This window comes from Rhipicephalus microplus, chromosome 1 (assembly GCF_043290135.1).
Source record: "Rhipicephalus microplus isolate Deutch F79 chromosome 1, USDA_Rmic, whole genome shotgun sequence".
NCBI classification, from domain to species: Eukaryota; Metazoa; Arthropoda; class Arachnida; order Ixodida; family Ixodidae; genus Rhipicephalus; species Rhipicephalus microplus.
The window spans coordinates 5,653,447-5,674,078 of NC_134700.1; the positions used below are offsets into that span (position 1 = coordinate 5,653,447).

The 20,632-nt window shown below is 47.1% G+C and overlaps 1 protein-coding gene across 7 annotated transcripts in view; it reads right to left on the reverse strand.

Moving 5' to 3' along the window:
• Gcat (Glycine C-acetyltransferase) overlaps positions 1-20,632 on the reverse strand; it is a 367,236-nt gene that overhangs the window by 116,592 nt on the left and 230,012 nt on the right. For 2 of the 7 annotated variants that reach the window (XM_075888329.1, XM_037429400.2), the window contains one exon: positions 17,794-18,121. The exons of the other annotated variants lie outside the window; for them this stretch is intronic. In XM_075888329.1, coding sequence (XP_075744444.1) covers positions 18,012-18,121 — 110 coding nt within the window. In that variant the 3' untranslated portion in view covers positions 17,794-18,011. Of the gene's footprint in view, positions 1-17,793; positions 18,122-20,632 lie in introns of those variants that run through there. 7 annotated transcript variants of the gene reach the window in all.

Consider the following 20,632-nt stretch of genomic DNA (forward strand, 5'->3'; position numbering starts at 1 on the left):
AGTACGATTAGCAGCTGCGATGATAGTCCGGATGTGCTCAGCCCAAGTTAGGTCACTGCACAAAGTTAGGCCAAGGTATTTGTAGGATTGCACAAGTTGAACAGGAGTGTTAGAGATTACGTAGGAAGTGGTGAGCGGGTTATGGCGACGCTGAAACGACACAAGTTTACATTTGTTAGGATTAAGTTCCATTTGCCACCGTTCACACCAACGCTGCACTTGGTTAATGTCACTTTGGAGGCTAATTTGATCAGATACATTCGTTACTGTGTGGTACAAAACGCAGTCATCAGCAAACATGCATATGTTACAAGTTAAGTTCGTTGGTAGGTCATTAATATATATTAGAAATAACAAGGGGCCAAGGACGGAACCCTGAGGGACACCTGATGTAACTGGAATAAAGTTGGAGAGCTGATCATTTACAAGGACAGATTGGGAACGGTTATGTAAGAATTCTTGTATCCAGATTAGGACAGCGGGATGTAAGTTTAAGTGGGAGAGTTTCAGTAACAGGCGTCTGTGAGGTACCTTATCAAATGCTTTGGTGAAATCTAGAAATATAGCGTCGGTTTGAAGGTTATTATCGAGATTGGAATGAAGGTCATGAACAAAAAGTGCTAGTTGAGTTTCGCATGAAAACCCTTTTCGGAAGCCATGTTGTGCAGGATGAAAAAAATTAACCTTGCCAAGGAAACTGATAATGTGAGTGAATATGACGTGTTCCATGATTTTGCAAGGCACTGAAGTTAATGAGATGGGACGATAATTTAGAGGCGAATTTTTGTTACCAGCTTTGAAGACTGGAATGACCTTCCCTTTTTTCCAATCGTCGGGCAGTTGGCCTGTGACAAGTGACTGCGAAAACAATAAACATAAATATTCGGCACAGACATCGCATATAAACATAAATATTCGGCACAGATATAGGCCACTTCGACTCGTCGCTGCTGTAGACATCGAGTTACCCCCAAATGAACATCAATTAGTCACTGTTTTGTCCAACGACGTTGACTTTGGTGACATTTTGGTCACTCCATCGCCCCGTTGCCTTAATAAAGGCATAGCTCTCGCATCAGGTGTGGCTCGCTTCAACAATGGATCAGCTGTCCTCGCTGCTACGAACACCACACCAGATAAAATTTTACTGCCACGGGGCACTACTGTCGCCTGCGTTCCCGGACTGGAGCTTGTGTGCGTCGTGCCTCTTATTCCTGCCTCCTCTAAACGCCATCCCGGAGATCATGCTGCTTCCTCGGCCTTTACAGCAGCCATCAACAAAGACTTGACAGACTCACAGAAGCAGCAGCTGCTTGATTTGTTGCAAAAGCATGCAAACTCTTTTGACGTTCATTCATCCAGCCTGGGTCAGACAACTGCTACAGCACATCGTATTCAGACCGCCGAAACATCCATTGTGCATCGTCGTCCGTACCGCGTCTCCCTAGCTGAACGGAAAATCATTGAGGAAAACGTAGACGATATGCTGCAATGTGAGATAATCCGACCCTCAACCAGTCCTGGTCGTCTCTAGTGGTTCTGGTGCGTAAAAAAGACGGTTCCGTACGATTTTGCGTCGATTACCGAGTACTCAATAAGATCACTAGGAAGGACGTATACCCCATGCCACGTATCGACGACGCCCTCGATTCCTTACAAGGTGCTGAATTCTTTTCAAGCCTCAACTTGCGTTCCAGCTATTGGCAAATCCCAATGCACGAAGATGACAAAGAAAAAACGGCGTTTGCAACCCCGGACGGAATATACGAATTCAATGTTATGCAGTTTGGTCTATGCAATGCGCCCGCAACTTTTGAGCGCTTGATTGACACCGTGCTGCGTGGCCTGAAATGGAAGACTTGCCTATGTTACCTCGATGACATTGTTGTCTTTTCATAGACGCTTCCTCAACATCTGCAACGCTTGGACGAGGTCCTGACTTGCCTTGCGGGCGCTGGTCTTCAAATTAACACCAAGAAGTGCCATTTCGCCAGCAGATCTATCAAGGTCCTCGGTCATGTTGTGAGCAAGGACGGAATTCGTCCAGACCCTGAGAAAACTGCTGCGGTGCATCGCTTCCCTCACCCTGACAAGCCGAAAGATTTGCGAAGTTTCCTTGGTCTCGCCTCTTACTTTCGGCGATTCATACAAAACTTTGCCTCCATAGCCGCACCACTCCATAAGCTACTTGCTTCTGGTACGCCCTATCAGTGGTCTCAGGAATGTGAATCGGCTCTTGACAGGTTGAAGAGTGCCCTCACGACCGACCCTGTACTTGCTCATATTCACGATGATGCACCGACCTTCCTGCACACAGACGCAGGCGGCCGCGGTTTAGGAGCCGTGCTCCTGCAACGCGACAACTCTTCGTGAGAGCGAGTCGTTGCATACACCAGCCGCGTCCTCTCCGCAGCCGAGAGGAACTACACGATGTCCGAGAAGGAGTGCCTCGCCATCGTTTGGTCAGTGCAGAAATTTCGTCCCTATCTTCACGGCCGCCATTTCACCATTGTGACCCACCCCCACGCTTTATGTTGGCTTTCGACACTCAAGAACTTGTCGGGACGCCTCGGCTGCTGGATTCAACGCCTACAAGAGTATGATTTTGCCATCGTATACAAGTGTGGCAGAAAGCATAGCGATGCCGATGCTCTTTCTCGCTGCCCACTACCCAGCACCTCCACCACGTATGAAGTCTTGGTTTGGAAGACCTTTATTTGGCCCGAGGAACCGGCAGCCGACAGCTGAGATTAACGAACCAAGATGATGATGATACGTGACAATAATGAGGATGCATGAGCAACACATGATAATGATGATAATGTACAGATGAAGAGGATTGGTATACTAAATCCCCACAATATATTTAAGGAAAAAAAAACAAGATGTTTTGAAGCTGGTCCGGCTTCTTCCTCAGGGATGAGAGATTGGCTGCAAAACGTCGTTTTTTTTAAATATGTTTTGGTTGGACTTTTCTCATTACTTCAATGTACGAATAGAAGTGGGGATGATGGTAAAGGAAAAGATGGCCCCAGTGGCTTTCCAAATACTTCATTAGGCAAAATATCTTCTCTTTTCATCTTGCTGTGTAATCTCCTATAGCCTTCTCATGACTCTCGGCTAAGCTTTGTTTTGTGCTCGGTAGCTCATGGTGAGGTGAGTTTCCGCGAACCTTACCTGCTTTCGAAACCAGTTACTGCATGCAAGCTTCCCCTGAATGGATGAATCTGTGGTTGAAGAACAGGAAAAAGACGCTATCTTTCCTTGCGAGAGCAGGGCTCAGTGGCTTGAAGGGAGGGGGGGGGGGGGAGCGGAGAAACGAGTTTAGAAGTAGGAAGGAGGATAAGGTTTGGAAGAACGTGACGGCCATGGCTGCCAGAGCAGAAAGAGAATAGGGGCTGTTGGCAGGGCAGTCCGAGTGTACGACTTGGAAATGTGGAGCTGCAACCACGTACGCACATACCTATGGCCATTCCCACGAGAGAAAAAAATCTGGATCACCTTTCTTGGGCTAGAATACAGAAAACTAGCTAAACGAGAAAACTAAAATAAATAAACAAACGATAATCCAACCGCCGATTCTCACCACAACTGCGGAAGGAAGGAAAAACGTAATTCGTGACCTCAGCACCAGTGGCTACACAGAGGCATTTATTCGCAGAACACGTGCATAAGAAAAGACACGGGAAACACGACACCAATGGCACTGCCACGACGCCTTGTGTCGACCCAACTTAGCGCAGGGAACAGCCAACGGAGCACAATGGCAGAACCCTGCGACACCACTCGCAACATGTTTGCCCCATACCAGTCCCGAAGGCACGGTGTAGAGCTCGTTGCCCTTTGTAGTCTTTCTGCATTCCTTGAAGAGCACAAAGAGCGCGAAAGATTGGGTACGAGAAACTTGAGCGTGGAAAGCGACTTTGCCATCAAGCCTTTTGGAGTGTGGACTGGAAAAACGCAATGATGGGTGAGGGACGACAGGAAGTTCTTACGCGCTTCAAAGATGACTATGAATGGAAAAGTGTTTAAATGGTAATGAAAAAAAAATCTACAAGAACACGGACGTTGCTATGTTGTGTCGGTACAACGGAACTGCAGGCCTGTTGGAAAAAGATGGCAGCAATATCTCATAAAGAGACTCGAGAATTAAAAGCCTCTCTGATTGCCGAGAGGTAAAAGAATTCTTCGACCACGTTTCAGCTTGAATAAATTTATTTCCGCGAGTGATGAAGGATCACGTATACGGCATGAACGGGGCGTTTCTGCCTCCTTTCTTCTTGGCTGTGAGAATTTTCATGGTACCCTAAATTACGCAGCCGCTGTTTAATTGGTAGCAAATGACATGACAAAAGCCCATGGTCTGTGTCATCGCACATTTGAACAAAACTTGAAATCCAGCCAGATGGCGCATTGCTATCGGGAAATTTTTAGCGCGAACTAATGCTTCTTCACGACGTTCACAAACACCCATCCTGTCTCTTTCGTTCTTTTTAACGTCTTGTTTAGCGCTTACAACTTTCCCAATTTCCACATTTATTCAAGAAAAAGCTGAAGTGGCATCTGAGGACACAAGCAGTCCAACGCAATAGAGAGAGAGAATGGGTGTTCGATTGCTCAGGAATCGTGCTGCTTTCTCGTCTTTGAAGCCACATTAATAATGAATCTGGAGCTTAGCACTTCTCCATTGATTACCGTAATTACTCGAACATAACGCGCACCTTTTTACCGGTTAAGTGAGTTCATAAATCGCATGCACGTTAAAATCTAGTGCGAAAAAAAAAAATGAATACGGTCATTCTATTGCCATCAGCATTTCCAAAATGGCCGCCCACTACGTGCTTCGGCATGGCGCGTCGGTCATTTCTGCGTATGTGTTTCCCATGTGCGGCACTTCGTACGTGTGCTGAAGAGTTCGTCATCTTGCAGTTAATTAGCATCGACGGCATGGAAGGGCCGACTCCAGAAACTCGACGTGTGCACCACGATGCCGCTTTTAAAAGAAAAGTCATCGCATGTGCCGAAACAGACGGAAATCGGGCCGCATCGCGGTCGTTCGGAGTTCCCAAAACGTGCGTGTGGGACTTGGGGAAACAAAAGCAGAAGATTGTCAAAGATTCCTGCAAAAGCTTCAGTGGACCACAGCAGCGTCGGTTTCCACAAATTGAAGAGCTGCTCGCCGAGTACGTGCTTGAGCAGCGAGCGGCACAGCGGCCCGTGACGACAGAACTGCTCTAAGTGCGGGCTATGCAGTTAGCTTTAGAAAAAGGGCTAACGCCGAGCCAGTTCAAAGCGAGCAGGTGCTGGCTAACTAACTTTATGAAGAGGAAAGGCTGTTCCCTCCGAAAGCGAACGGGCATGCGCCAAAACTTGCCGGAGGAGTATGAAGAAAAGCTTCACAGTTTTCAGAGGTTTGTCCTAAACTTGCGGCACAACAATGGCTACCTGCTTGGGCAAATCGGGAATGCCGATCAGACGCCTCTTTACTTCGGCATGCCTGGCATTACAACCTTCGAGAAGAAGGGGGCGAAGCAAGTTTGCCTGCTGACATCGGGCCACAATAAAACAAGAGTGACGGCAATGCTCCGTTGCACGTCAGATAGGCACAAGCTTCCCCCGTACCTCATATTTAAACGGAAGACGCTCCCGAAAAGAGTCGTTTTCCAGAGTAGTGCGATCGTGTGGGCCAACGAGAAAAATGGGTGCGCGTTGCAATCGATGTCTTACTTTGTTTTTTTTTTCGTCGTGAAAACCGAGTGCGCGTTACAATCGAGTAAATACGGTAGGTACATAATCATAGATCAAGCTCAGTGTAGATTCCGATGTGACATAATAAAGGTGACCTGGAGTGGCACATGCGTCACAACAAGCTGCAGAACCCAATTCCAACCCTTTGTACCGTCATGCTCGTTTAATACAAACGTTTGCAGATTGGATTAAACAACATTAACATTAAAAACAACTATAAAAAACCGAGAAATATTTAATTCCTTTGTTCGTTATGTATTCTGTTCTTTGGGAGCAGATCACGTGATGAATTAACATAAAGTGCTGTTTCTATTTCACCACAGTCAGCGGACGGTGTACACTACAAACACATCACCTACATTAAACTTCGTGCCAGCACAATGCATACAATCCTCAATTACATCGCAAAAAAAAAAGGGGTTTCACGGAAAGAATTTCCTAATGCTTTGTTATATATTCAAACGTAAAATTTAAAAATAGCACCACTATGAACGAGATTGACTCTATGGCCGAATTTCACTGCAAAAAGCACTTGAATAACTGCACCTTCCAGGTATGCAATATACATTGCATGAGGTTTTAGATGTGTGGTGACATCATTAGTTGAGGTTACATTGTTTTAGCATAGAATTAGCTTTTTAGTCATGTTTACTATGCTTTTTAATGTTAATATTTCACCTCATCAGTCATTTAGTGACGGTCATTTCATTTCCACATCCTTGAATTAGAGTTATGAATAGTTGATATCCAAGCATTTTTTAAATATATATCACTGGTGTTTATCAAAGAACCTAGAATGAGTTCCGGAGAGGGAGAGATATGAACAGTTTTATCATTTGAAAAATAAAGTTTTCGGCTTTACAAGCAGGAACATCAATACGACAAGGCACGCCATAGTAGGAGGTTTTAAATATTCGGAACCATGGCTCGGCAAAATAAATGGAGCCTACATAGACTCGCTGAGTAAATGTGCTTTTATCTTAGGACTCGATATAAAGCCCAGCCTATAGCCGGTATTTTGGTCACATATAGGTGACCAAAAATATTTTTCTCTGCAAAACATTTCCGCAATAGACTGCTTTCAATGGAGTAAATCATCCCCACATTTTTCGAATACACCAAAGATAGCCGCCAAAACGCCTTGGACGTTTGGCGTGGAATGACCGATCAAACTTTACGTCGATACCTATGACTTTTTGTCTCCACTGTCTCTTTCCGAGTTCGTGTTCTTCCTTTCTTGACATTCAACTTCACAGTAATTTAACAAATCCACATTATATTGGTTCTATAGAAGAAAATAGCTTGTGGTATACACATCTTAAATAAAACTTGGCTGTGCACTTACGCCCCATCTCACTGTTTTGTATCAATCATTTCACCGGTCTCATCTTACTTACCTTATTGCCACGTGGTTGCGGCGGCAAAGAATATGGTACTTGGGTTGCTCAAGACGACACTTTTTATTTCATGAACGTGTGCCTAGAAAAGTACAAAGTACTAGAAATTCACGCTTTACGCAGATAGCGGTAATTAGAGCCTTGGTCGTCGGCAATATGATCTGCGTAAAGGTACGTCGCCATATATGCCCGTGGCATCGAACATCATCTATATTGTAGGTGTCTCAAGCTTATCAGAAGATTCTAAAATAATCTAGAATATTCGCAGACTGCCAAGCATGCTTTGCGCAAGGCAATTGATTAATATGAGGTGTTTAACGTTTCAAAACCACCATATGATTATGAGAGATGCCGAAGTGGAGGACTCCAGAAATTATGACAACCTGGGATTCTTCAACATGCACCCAAATCTGAACACATGGGCCTACAGCATTTTCGCCTCTATCGAAAATGCAGCCACCACAGGGGGGATTCGATCGCGCGACCTGTGGGTCAGCAGCCGAGTACCTTAGCTACTGAAGCACAATGGCGGCGTCTTTGCGCAAGACAGTGACATAAAAATACAAGCGAAGTGGCAGTATAATAATGTTGCCATAAAATTTCAGCAGATGCGACAGGCTCCACTGTGGATGCTATTTTCATACAGAACCGTCAGCGGGTATCCACGCATTGCTAGGTGGATCGACGTCTTTGGGTATTTCGAGTAGGCTAAGTTTATACCTAAAACATACGGCGTGACGACAGCACTCACGTTGACTGTAAATTTTAGCGAAACAAAGTGCATGCTTCGGTTGAATGATATGCATATTATTAAGAAGCTGTTGTGTATTCCTCAAAGGTCGAGATCATCAATGGTCGAGCAAACCTTCACTATCACGTGCTGGATGAAAGGAATATATCTATGTAATGTTTGCAACCAGCCTATAGACTGCAACCACAACTGATGGTGTGGGCCGACATCACTACTGTAAGTCTATATATTTAGGGTTGTATCCGTTACAGCAAAAGGTAACTAAATACGTTACTCGTTGCACTGCACAGTAATGATCGGCCCTGTTTACTGCACCCATGTTTTCAGTGTAGTCGCATATCACCACAGGCTTCTTCAGTGTCAGTGTTTTTCCTCCAGCTATCTTCCTTGGCACTTCTTTCCTAGACGCATTGTGGGCTGAGCTTAGCATTGTCACTTGACGCTTATCCCGCCAGGCAAGTGCCATGTACGAGTTTCCTTTGCGGTAAGTTGTCACTTCACCTTTTTTCATCTTTTTTTTTTGAGCTGCTGTGGCATTTGTCATCACAGTCCCAGTTAGCAAAATACTGTGCGAAAGTAACTCTTCCGCAAGCATTGGGGACGTATAAAATCTGTCCGTATACAGATGATAGCCACTGCCCGGTGTAGCTTGCTCCACTTTTTCCAGCAGGTGGAGCACAATCCTGCATGTGAAGAGAAGCTCGGGACAGCAGAGGCTATCAGTTGTTGTGCTGCCGTAGTATGGTTCAAAGGCCGAAATGTAGCCTGTTTGGCAGTCAGTCAGCGCATAAACGCGCATGCCCCATTTTGTTGGCTTCTGGTGATTGTAGCACTTGAATGAGACTCGGCCTTTGAAGCCGACAGTACTTTCATCTACGCAAATTTTGGGGCCGGCGTTGAAATGCTCTCTGCATTTAGCATCTATGTAGGTCACAACATATCTGATCTTGCTTCCACGAGTTGGTGGACCTGAAGAGGTATGTGGGCTTGGTGCAACATGCAGCATCCAAAATATTTGAAGAAACCTTTTTCGTTTGAAAACGTGTGGGAAAAAAAGCATCTTCTTGAGGAGGTCGTTGCTAAAGTATTCCTTCAGCTCCGGTTTGTGGTTCAAGGCCATGTTCACTATAACCCCTAGGAAGGCTTTGAATTCTTCCACGTGCACATCTTCCCAGTCATTTCAAATCGAGTACTGCTGAAGAACACTGGCACTCGAGATTTTATCACGGGCGTAGCAGTTTGTTTCGCGCACTATTTGCTCAATCAGCTGATCGGTGAAGAACAACTGAAAGTAGTCCAACTCGCACTTTACATTGGAAGAGCTTACTTGAGATCCCGGGTTCGGGACAGTAAAGGGAAGAGGGTCAAAATCTGGTAAATTATCCAAGTAGGCTGTCCAGTCGGTTCCACGTGGTCCTGTGTTGTTCTGGGTGTTTCCACCGTCTCTACCGTCCTCGTTTTCTTTCTCGCTGGCTTCTGTAGAATCACTTTCTTCGGTATCCGATGGAGCCACATAGTTGTCTTCGTCACTAAAATCGTCTTCGCTTTTGTTAAAATCTTCAGAATTACCGCCGTAGAAGGCACTCAATAAAAAGGCGGCCATTTCGCTGCAAGCGGCGCCGAATCTGAGCTGCGGGCCACTCGAACAATCAAAGAGTTCAACCCCGTAAACTGCGCCATCTGGTGAAAAAAACAAAGCTGAAATCAAGGCAGTTCTTGCCTTTTATAAGAGGTGGCGCAACATGCACAGTAAAAAAAAAAATGCGCGCGCAATTCAATCAGGAGAAAGCGTGTCGGGCAGTGCACGACAGCGGACCGCTGCAGCCGTGTTGTGTTGTCGGGCGGGGCCCGACAATGGACCGCAAAGGGTTAATTAGGGTTGGGGAGATGTAGGGGTGCTGACACCCCCTCTAGAGTTGTTAGCCCCGTGTGGCGCACATGTCTCGCACAGAAGCCGTATTTTGGTGGTGATAACCGCCAGGCGATAGATGGCGTTGTGTTCGCTTTGAGATAAATCTAGTTGGTGGTTCACTAAGTGTTACGGCAAGGTGGCAGCCGCCGCCTGACATAAAGGGTACAGCCACATCAATCCATCCAGTACCACTGTTGGTAGAGTGGTAGCGCCGGCGGTGATCCCTGGCGGAAGGCAGGCCTTGGTGGCATGCGAGAGTTAAGCGAGCCTCTTCTGCGTGTGGCGGTTGCCACAAACAGTTGTCTCTAGCGTGGGTCCTCGGTGCGTGGCACCACGGGCTGTGACCCTGTGAGCCCGCGTAGTAAGTCAATTGTTGGCGACGCCGCCTTGGGTGTGTTAGTGTGTTTGCGTGTTATTGTGTAAAGATGTCCTAGCGTATTACATAACGAGTTATGTATCAATTCGGTGGACGATATCATCATTATAAATTTGTTAAATAAATGTAAGTATGTTATTTGGTTTGTACCAACCGCGTCTTCTGAGTCCGTTCACTCCAAGAGCGTGGCGTGGTGCTCGCTCGCCATATCGAGACTCCAAAAATCTGACAAGTCGTGCAACAAAGCCCACATCATAGAAATGAGGGTAGGAGGCTAATGGCATACTTTCTGAATAACCTAATTTACAGGGAAGCCATGTCAAGAGCCACTTCTTACTCAGCGTTTTGATCTTTCTCTTCTTTTGGTTTGAAAGGAGCTACCGAAATTCTAGTCATTCATTCAAAGTTTTTTTTTTTGTTCAGAATAATGTTAGCGCTGCACCATAAGGCTTACTTCAGCGCCAGTTTTCAACAGTGTCCGTCGCGACAGGCATCGAAATCTGACGACTAGTCGCTGCATAGTAGCTCCATAGTGAAGTCTGTTAACACTTGACGCTGGTTTGAGAGCTTTAAAAACTCTTCTTTTTTGACAGTTCTTTCACTTCTACGCTTTCAATGCAATGCCAAAAGGTTGACTTTCTGCTTCTGTTGTGGAAAGTTAAGTTGCAATGCTGCAAGATATTTCTGCTGATTCCCCGAGTGCTGCTAGATAGCTGCCACTTCCAGCCGTTTTCATTTGGAGTCGGGGCTTTCTCTTTTTGCGCATTTTTTTAAAAAAGTAAGCTGGGCAACTGGGAAACTTTGATGAATTACCACCTGGAAGGGTGCGTGGATTGAGCAATGCTGGAGTCACCGTGCGCCGTGTTTGTTCGTCAATGCACAAAAACTTCGCGCGTGAAGTGCAGCTCACACACCTACAAAAAATAAATAAATAAATGAAATATACTCGTTTACTCATAACCTTTTTGTTATCTACTAATTTATGCTGTAACACTGCCTGCTACGTGTAATTTTGCTGCGAAATATAAAAAATTCTGCAAGGCAACTCATCTTCGAGTACAGCGATGGAGTGAGATTGTTTTGTGAGATTGCACGGAGCCATTTCCTGCACAGCTCGTCATCTTGCGGAAATTAGAAAACGCGCACTTTGCACGTCGAGTCCTAGTTTCCACAGCACTGAAGGACACCACACTTGTTCGGGATGATGAAGTCAATGAGCCACACACAGAGCACTCATGACGCCTTCACAATATTGCAAAGGTGGGACATTGCATTAGGGGGACCGACATACCTCGTGTGACCTGAGAAGCAAATTGAGGTGAACGCTCTGCCACTACACTACCCGTCAATGAAGCCATTCTGACTGCAGCGTTTCTCCTTAGGAAGTGGATATTTCACTAAAATATAACTTTCGTATGATTAATATGCAGATTTGTCTTTCATCATTCAGACAAATGTAGCAAGTTTCTAAATGACTACTAGCACACGTGTCAAAATTTGTATTCATCCACACTCAGCCAGTCCGCCTCCTTCTCTAAAAGTGACTCACCGAGAAAGCCCCTTTTCCACACCGCCGCCACCGGTTGGTGACCTCAGCACTCTGAATGCAAAGAGCTCTACAATTTTGAAAGTCTAGGTGGTGTCGGGTCAACCTCAAGCTGTTGACGCACCGCTGTCACCGACTTTGGGACAGACGCTCAGATCTACGTGTAACAGCCATTGGGGAGGCTCACAAGAACTGGACGGATGTGTTAAAAGTACACTATTGCATCAACTTTCAACGTAGGTAAAACCAGCTTCGTATAGAACACCGCTTCGTCGGGACGGAAAGCACCAATGAAGTCAGTTTTGCATACCACAAGTTAACTTCAATATAAGAGGTGCCGAAGGTGCATATTGCCACCCCCACGTAGTGGGTCGACTGCAAGAGTGGCTCTACCATCTGGAGGAAAGGAAGAAGAATTGCGTGTCTCTTCTCGGCTCGAGAGCCAGCCACGACTGACGCATCGTCCTAGAGCTAGCTACCTATCTCCCAGTACTTGTGACTCATCGTGACAAACTGGTGGAAGGTGCTGGGTAGTCTCACGGATGCTGCAGACCCCCCCAGGAAGCCGTAATACGAGTCCAGTGCCAGTCAATACTCCCGTGCATCGGACGAGCCGCCGAATCAGGGGATTGCCTCCGGAAGTCAACGATACTGCTACCACCACGTCAACAAACATGACCAGCACTTCGGTACAAACCTTGCCAACCGGCACGGGAAGCACGTCGTCGAACCGATATACGTTGGAAAGCCCACGGGCACCAACGACGTTCCATGGTACGGAGAGCGAAGACGTTGAGGACTGGTTGGCGGACTTCGAGCGCGTAGCCAACTTGAATCAGTGGGACAACGCGGCGAAACTGGGTCGTGTCTACTTCTATCTCGAAGACGGGGCTCGCACGTGGTATCAAAATCGAGAGGAGCAGCTGACGACGTGGCCAGAATTCTCTCGTAGACTTCTGCAGACATATGCCAGTGCTGACCGCCAAGAAAGAGCTGAACGAGCTATTCTTGCCCGCGTCCAGTCGCCAAACGAAACTGTGACCGCGTACGTCGAAGACATGACGCGTCTCTTCCTACGGGCAGATTCAAGAATGACGGAGGACAAGAAGTTGCGTCACTTGATGCGTGGTGTCAAGGACCAGCTTTTCGCCGGCCTCGTGCGAAGCCCTCCGAAGAGGGTCGCGGAGTTCTTGTCTGAAGCCGTGACAATGGAAAAAATGCTACAGCAGCGATCAAACCAATACGACAGGCAAGTCAGAGGCATGTCCTCTGCTGAAATTTTCGTCGCCGCTGGGACCAGCAATGACTCCTTACGTGAACTCATCCGTAATATCGTACGTGAGGAGTTGCAAAAGGCTGGTGTAACACCTAATTCTACGGTTAGCTCTATTGCAACCGTCATCAAAGATGAGCTGCACCAGGCCCTCCGGGACACCTTGCCTCCTGACACAGCTGCGCCAGCTCCTGCTGAATACCACCGTAAGACAACCTACGCGGAAGCCCTGAAACGCCCTGCTGCATCGCCGCCCTTGTTCGTTCATCCTGTCCCTGCAGTTTCACTCGAGTCAGCGCAGCACATGCCATACTACGAAGGCCTGTACACGCCACCGCCCCTGCCCTTTGGCCGTGGTGCTTCTGTTGCCCATCGTTCGGTACAACCGGTCCAGTACATCGACGATCGGCACTCGTATCCTCGGAAGTCTGATGTCTGGCGCACACCCGATCACCGGCCTCTATGCTTTCATTGCGGAGAAGCTGATCACTTGTACCGCCAGTGTCCTTATCGCCGTCTTGGGCTTCGCGGCTTCTCTGCGTACTCGCCGCCCCCCCGTTACGGCCAGAGACCACGCGACATCCAAAACTACCTCTCCCAGCAGCATGAACCACCGTCTGCCGGGCGCCAGTCGCGCTCGCCATCACCGAGGCGATTTTCATCAATGCCCCAGCGGTATTCTACCGCACGATCTCCCAGCCCCCGCCGGGAAAACTAGCCGAAGCGACCTCTGGGGGCGGGGTCGCTGAACGTCGAAGCGCTGAAGACCTCCTATTGACGCAGAACCGTACAGAAACTGGTCCGACATCACCTGCTGCTGCAAAGGATAGCCGGCTTTCACTCGACATAGCAGTAACAATTGATGGTTGTGTAGTTAATGCGTTAGTGGACACCGGCGCAGACTATTCCATACTGAGCGGGAAACTGACAACGCAGCTGAAGAAAGTAATCACGCCGTGGCATAACTCGCAGATTCGGACAGCTGGTGGCCATGTCGTAACTCCACTGGGTGCCTGCACAATTAGAGTACAGATTCAAGGGTACACATTCGTAGCAAGCTGCCTTGTTCTACGTGAATGCTCCCGTGACGTCATTCTGGGAGTTGATTTTCTACAGGAAAATGGAGCTATCATTGATCTGCAAGAGCGCCGCGTCACGTTCTCAGCCCAGCGAGCAATCAACGTGCAGGATGACGGAATGCGTGTCGACGTACTCCGTATTTCTGAACAGAGCGTGACGCTTCCTCCCCGAGCCAGTGTTCTAGTCGACGTAAGATGCTGTGGTTTGAGCGATGGCGATGTGGTGGCCGAGACAAATTTAGAACACCTCCTGCAGCAAGGCATATGTGTAGCGAGAAGTGTAATTCACGTTCGCGACGGCCGATCTGAATTGCTCGTTACCAACTTTAGCAACGAGCATCGACACCTTTTCCGTGGCACTTCGATAGCGTTTGCCCACGAAGTAGCAAACGTAACCAACTGTCCCACGTCAGAAATAGTGGATAACGCAGACACATCAATGAGCAACATTGACATCAATCCTGATCTGTCCACCGATAACCAGACTGCGCTGCGAGCGCTCTTGTTCGAGTACAGGTCTTGCTTCGCAAGTTGCTCAAAGATCCGCCAGACGTCCATCACTCAGCACAGGATCATCACGTACGAGGACGCACGCCCAATACACTAGCACCCCTACCGCGTGTTGGCTAAAGAACGTGAAGCGATACGTACGCAAGTTCGCGAGATGCTTGACGATGGCGTTATCGAACCATCCAAGAGCCCGTGGTCATCTCCAGTCGTGCTTGTTAAAAAGAAAGACGGATCGCTACGCTTCTGCGTCGATTACCGAAAGCTCAACAACGTGACCAAAAAGGATGTGTACCCGCTACCGCGTATCGACGATTCGCTGGATAGACTTCGTCGTGCCCATTATTTCACTTCTCTCGACCTCAAAAGCGGGTACTGGCAAATCGAGGTAGATCAGCGAGACCGCGAAAAGACAGCCTTCGTGACTCCAGACGGCCTATACCAATTTCGAGTACTCCCTTTCGGCTTGTGTTCAGCGCCGGCAACTTTCCAGCGAATGATGGACACTGTCCTCACAGGGCTCAAGTGGCAGACTTGTCTTGTCTACCTTGATGATGTGGTGGTCTTCTCTGCCACGTTCGAGCAGCACCTACAGCGCCTGCGCAGCGTGCTGGAGGCTATCCGATCGGCGGACCTCACTCTAAAGCCACAGAAGTGCCACTTCGGCTATGAAGAACTGAAATTTCTTGGACATGTAGTTAGCGCTGAAGGAGTCCGGCCCGATCCAGACAAGCTTGCCGCTGTTGCCGAATTACCAGCTCCTGTCGATAAGAAAGCCGTCCAGCACTTCCTTGGTTTGTGCGCCTACTATCGCCGGTTCATTCATGGCTTTTCACAGATAGCAGAACCTCTGACTCGTCTCACAAGGGACAACACGCCGTTTGTCTGGGAAAACGAGCAACAAGCAGCTTTTGATGAACTGCGACAGCGCATGCAATCAGCACCCGTTCTCGCTCATTTCGACGATGATGCTGACACGGAGGTCCATACTGACGCTAGTAACGTTGGGCTTGGTGCAGTGCTCGTTCAGCGTCAAGACGACATCGAAAGGGTGATAGCCTACGCCAGCCGCTCTCTATCCCGTGCCGAGGCGAATTATTCCACTACGGAGAAAGAGTGCCTCGCAGTCGTGTGGGCAATCACCAAGTTTCGCCCGTACCTTTATGGTCGTCCCTTCAAGGTAGTGACGGACCACCATGCCCTCTGCTGGTTGGCAAGCCTGCGCGACCCTTCAGGACGGCTAGCACGGTGGAGCTTGCGGCTGCAGGAATTTGACGTCACCATCGTCCATAAGTCCGGCCGTAAGCATGAAGACGCTGACACACTGTCACGCGCACCCCTTCATGTCATCAGTCAGGAAGCAGAGGAAGACGAAGGCTTCCTGGGCGCCATTAGCTCATCAGACTTGAGTAAACTGCAGCGGGATGACGCAGAGATTCGTCCGATCATCGATCATTTAGAGGGCCAGGACACAATCATACCACGTCATTTATCCCGCTCGTTGCCGTCATTCTGCCTTCGAGAGGGTGTGCTGTACAAGAAGAACGCTCGTTCGAACAACCGTACCTACCTCCTGGTGGTTCCTCGAGACATGCGAGACGACGTCCTTTTCGCTTGCCATGACGAACCCACATCCGGTCATCTGGGCTACTCACGGACACTTGCCAGAGTGAGTGAGAGGTACTATTGGCCAGGACTTTCGGCAAGCGTCAAGAAGTACGTCAAGAGCTGTCGGGAATGTCAGCGTCGAAAACAACCATCTGTTAAGCCAGCTGGTTTGTTTCAGCCGATTGAAGCACCCTGCACGCCGTTCGACCAAGTCGGCATGGACATTCTCGGGCCATTCCCCCTATCTGCGGACAGCAACAAATGGGTGATCGTCGCGACCGACTATCTGACACGCTACGCTGAGACGCAGGCGATCCCACGAGCCACGGCTTCTGAGGTAGCACAATTTTTCATGCGCCACATCGTGTTACGACACGGTGCTCCTTCCACTATAATAACGGACAGAGGGACGGCATTCACGGCGCAGCTTATGGACGAGGTTTTCAAACTGAGCAACACCAGACACCGAAAGACAACTGCGTACCACCCGCAAACCAACGGACTTACCGAGCGACTGAATAAGACCATTGCAGACATGATCTCAATGTACATCGACGTACAGCACAAAACATGGGACCGGATCTTACCTTACGTGACCTTCCCGTATAATACCGCCGTGCAAGAGACCACGTGATTCACGCCATTTCGGCTTCTCTACGGCCGCGAAGTGCAGACCATGCTGGACTCTATGCTACCGTGTCAAGACGAAGACGAGTTGACAACTGACGCCGATGAATTCGCAGAGCGTGCTGAGGAAGCCCGGCAGCTCGCGCGACTACACATCGGCCAGCAACAGCAGGCAGACGCACGGCGCTATAACATCCGCCACAGTGAAGTATTTTACAACCCCGGAGACCAAGTTTGGGTGTGGACGCCCGTCCGCCGCTGTGGCCTTAGTGAAAAGTTACTGAGCCGGTACTTTGGCCCTTATAAAGTGTTACGTCGCGTCAGTGACGTGAACTATGAAGTGGTTCCGGACTCAACATCGCAGGCACGGAGTAGGACACGACCGAGCTCGGATGTCGTTCATGTGTTGCGCATGAAACCATTTATTGCGCGTTGTTCATAACTTTTTTCTTGCCGTACAGCGTTCTTTGTGTTATTTATTTATTTTTGTGAACTTGCTTCTTCGTTCACTGATTTTTCCTATATTGGCACGCTCGTTCATTTCTATTTTTACTTTATCCGAATTTCCAATTTCTTTTTTTCCACGTGCCTATGTCGTAACATCGTGGTGGTGCTATGTACTTTTCTTTCCCCCTTTTGGGACTTTTTTTTTTCTTTTCGAAAGGGGGGATAATGCCACCCACACGTAGTGGGTCGACTGCAAGAGTGGCTCTACCATCTGGAGGAAAGGAAGAAGAATTGCGTGTCTCTTCTCGGCTCGAGAGACAGCCACGACTGACGCATCGTCCTAGAGCTAGCTACCCGGTTGTTCAATATATCTCCCAGTACTTGTGACTCATCGTGACAATATCAACTTGTGTTCAGGCAAAAAACAAAACATCAAGGGATGGTTGCTTTCACCAGTACTGAAATGTCCAGTTTCATTGAGAGGGACGTGTCGTATATTGATTGAAAATACAGGTCACTCACTAATGTTAAAACTACGTATATTTGAACCCAGCACAGTTGGTAATAAAAAATGTGAAAAGCAATAGTGTATCCAAGCAGTTCTGGGTCTGCCGACAGATTAGAAGGCCGTTTTCAGTAGTCCTAAACCCAAAACCATACAAAAGCGACCTTTGGTGGACGGTGATGCAGATAAAGCTCAAGCCAATCGATATTCCTTGTAATGGGCTGAGATCTGGGTACTACGGAACCACTCCGAACTTCTTGCCTACTGTGATGAAGGCATCCACAGTGCGGTCTATGTCCTCCATGGAATGTGCTGCCGAGATCTGCACTCGAATGCGAGCCTTGCCTGCGAACAGATAAAAAGCAGACTGTGTGCTCGAACTTGCTAATGCAAAATATTACACACACTGCACACTATCTGCCCTTCAAATATATTTCCCCTCAGTTCCCCAGTTTCAGGAATCCACAGGAGCTGGTGCAAATATTACTTCAATAAAAAAGAACATATACCTCGCCGGAATCCAATACAGTGGTATAGAACTCTCAAGTGGCATTTGAGATGCAAGGTCTGATATGCATATCAGCATCAAAAATCTTGGCGAAATTCGCCCTTATTTAAAAAGCTGTCCTTTCCTGATTAATAACTTGTGTATGAAAAAATTTAATGTTTCGAAGGTCTCCGGTACTGATTTGTAATTCCTTTTTTAACCTTCATCAGTGGTGGTCGAGCAAGTTAAGGATTTGTAGCAATTTTTGGAGAATGAAAAAAATCTGTTTTGGAGCAGGTTCGAAGCAAGCAAAACGAAATTTGGATGACTTGTAGCAGAACATGTCTAAATTTTCACCGAATATTCTTGTTGGTTTGCATACAGAAAATGCTGTTTCGCTGTTAACAAAAAGATAATGCCAAGATCACGAAAGAAGCCATTATTCAAGTTGTTAGCACGAAAGAGTGTCACATTCTGGCTTCCCTGCAGAGCACAAGATGTGTGTTGAAGTGAAATTTTATGGAGAATTCCATTGAGAAAACAGGAGTAGAGGGGCAGAGCCCTGAGGATTGGCGGGCAGAGCACTGAGAGCAGGGCCACTCAACCTGCCACAGGAATGCACCGTGCTCCCGCAGGGTAAGTGAGAAGGTGACGAGTAGGGAGTCCATGTGACTGAAGTTACAGTGTACTAGAATGGGGCAGTGTGCTCACTGAGGGGCTGAGAGTGACGCACTGCATGTTGTTGCCAACAGGCAGCGTGGCTCGCAGCGTCACCTGAAGCTTTCTGGTGGGTTGAAAGGCGCGGCTATAGGGTGTTGCTGTTTTGTGCGTAAGAAAAGTCAAAGTTACGGCTTGTGCGCAAATTTTATGTGTGTTGTGTAATGAATTTGTCTCACTGTGGCTGATTTACGGAAGGTGGGTAATATTTTAAGTAACCAATGCTTGGATGAGTGCTCCTCCATACAGCCGCTGCAGTAACAGTGTGTGAAGTTGGAAGCATTCAAGCTTTTCTATATTTTTTAATTTACTTGCTGATTAATACGATGTTCAATGCTATTTCGCCACTGTAGCGGTAATAGCGGCTTCACTCTCGCTTTTCGAGCCCCACTGTGCAAATAGAAATGCCTCATTTTCCTTTTTCTTTTTGCATATGAGCGGGTCTTATTGTAACTAACATACATAATGCTTTTTTTTTCGTGAGTCATTCACGGATGAAATTACTTGGCTTTGTGATAAAATGTATCCGCATCATAACCCTCACAAATACAATGAAAAATATCTATGCATGGTTATAATGAGTACATAACAAGTAATATATTACTTGTTATTACTTATTACTTATTATTATCATGTGCATACACATATTTTTACTACACCGTGAAATTGAATTTCACCAGTTCTTCAGCAGCGTCAATAAAGTAGGACACGAAGAAACACTCGGCAGCATCACGTACGTGTTGACAAGTTCATTTTATTTGCACAACACCGTGTCTATGTATGCTCACATGATTGCTATATCGTAATACGTATAGATTAAAAATACCGAAAATATCACTTGTGGTGAAAGAATAAAGAGATGCAACAACAGTGAATAAGCATCTGCTAATCGACCACAAAAATGAAAAAATAGATATGCAAGAAATACTGAATACAATTCAAAAGCCTATAAGTAGACGTCCAAAGGCTGAAGATAGAAACGTCGTTGCCATGCAACTCCAATGAAAAAAAAAAACACGACCAAATAGAGCGCGCGCTATACAAGAATCTCCACAAATATGGTCAAACGTCATAGTCATATCTAAATAAAATAATGAAAACAAAAATAGTGCAAAACAATGAAACAACCCACGCAATAACACCCAGAAAAGCAAATTTTGCGTCATTCAATATAGATGCATGTTTGGTTGGCGCAGTTGTCCTCAGCTAAAAACTGAAAATAAAAAGGCCGATCTCGTAATGTTGTACTGATTGATTTCTCTATGATCACCAAAGCACGATTATGGCTTTGTGGTCACTGCCCTCATGTTTTCTTGCTTTCTTATAGCACTTGATTTCGCGGTCACACCTAGATGGATTCACCTCTTTTTGTTGTTAAGCACTGCCCCGAAAATATTTCTGCCCGTACATGACATTTTTTGTATGCGTGAATACAGGAGGCTGGAAAAAGTGTGTCCTTCCTGTCCAGATGCAGCGGCGGGCCCTTTTCAAGACAGCTGCGATTAACAGATAGACAGAGCAAGATGCCTATCCTTCAGAAAAACCAGCATTCACAAGTGCAGCGAAGGGGCTGGCGTGGTACTGACAAAGGTCCTTCAAACGAATTAATGACATGAACATGTGCCGCAGCTGCGCACACACGAATAGAAACA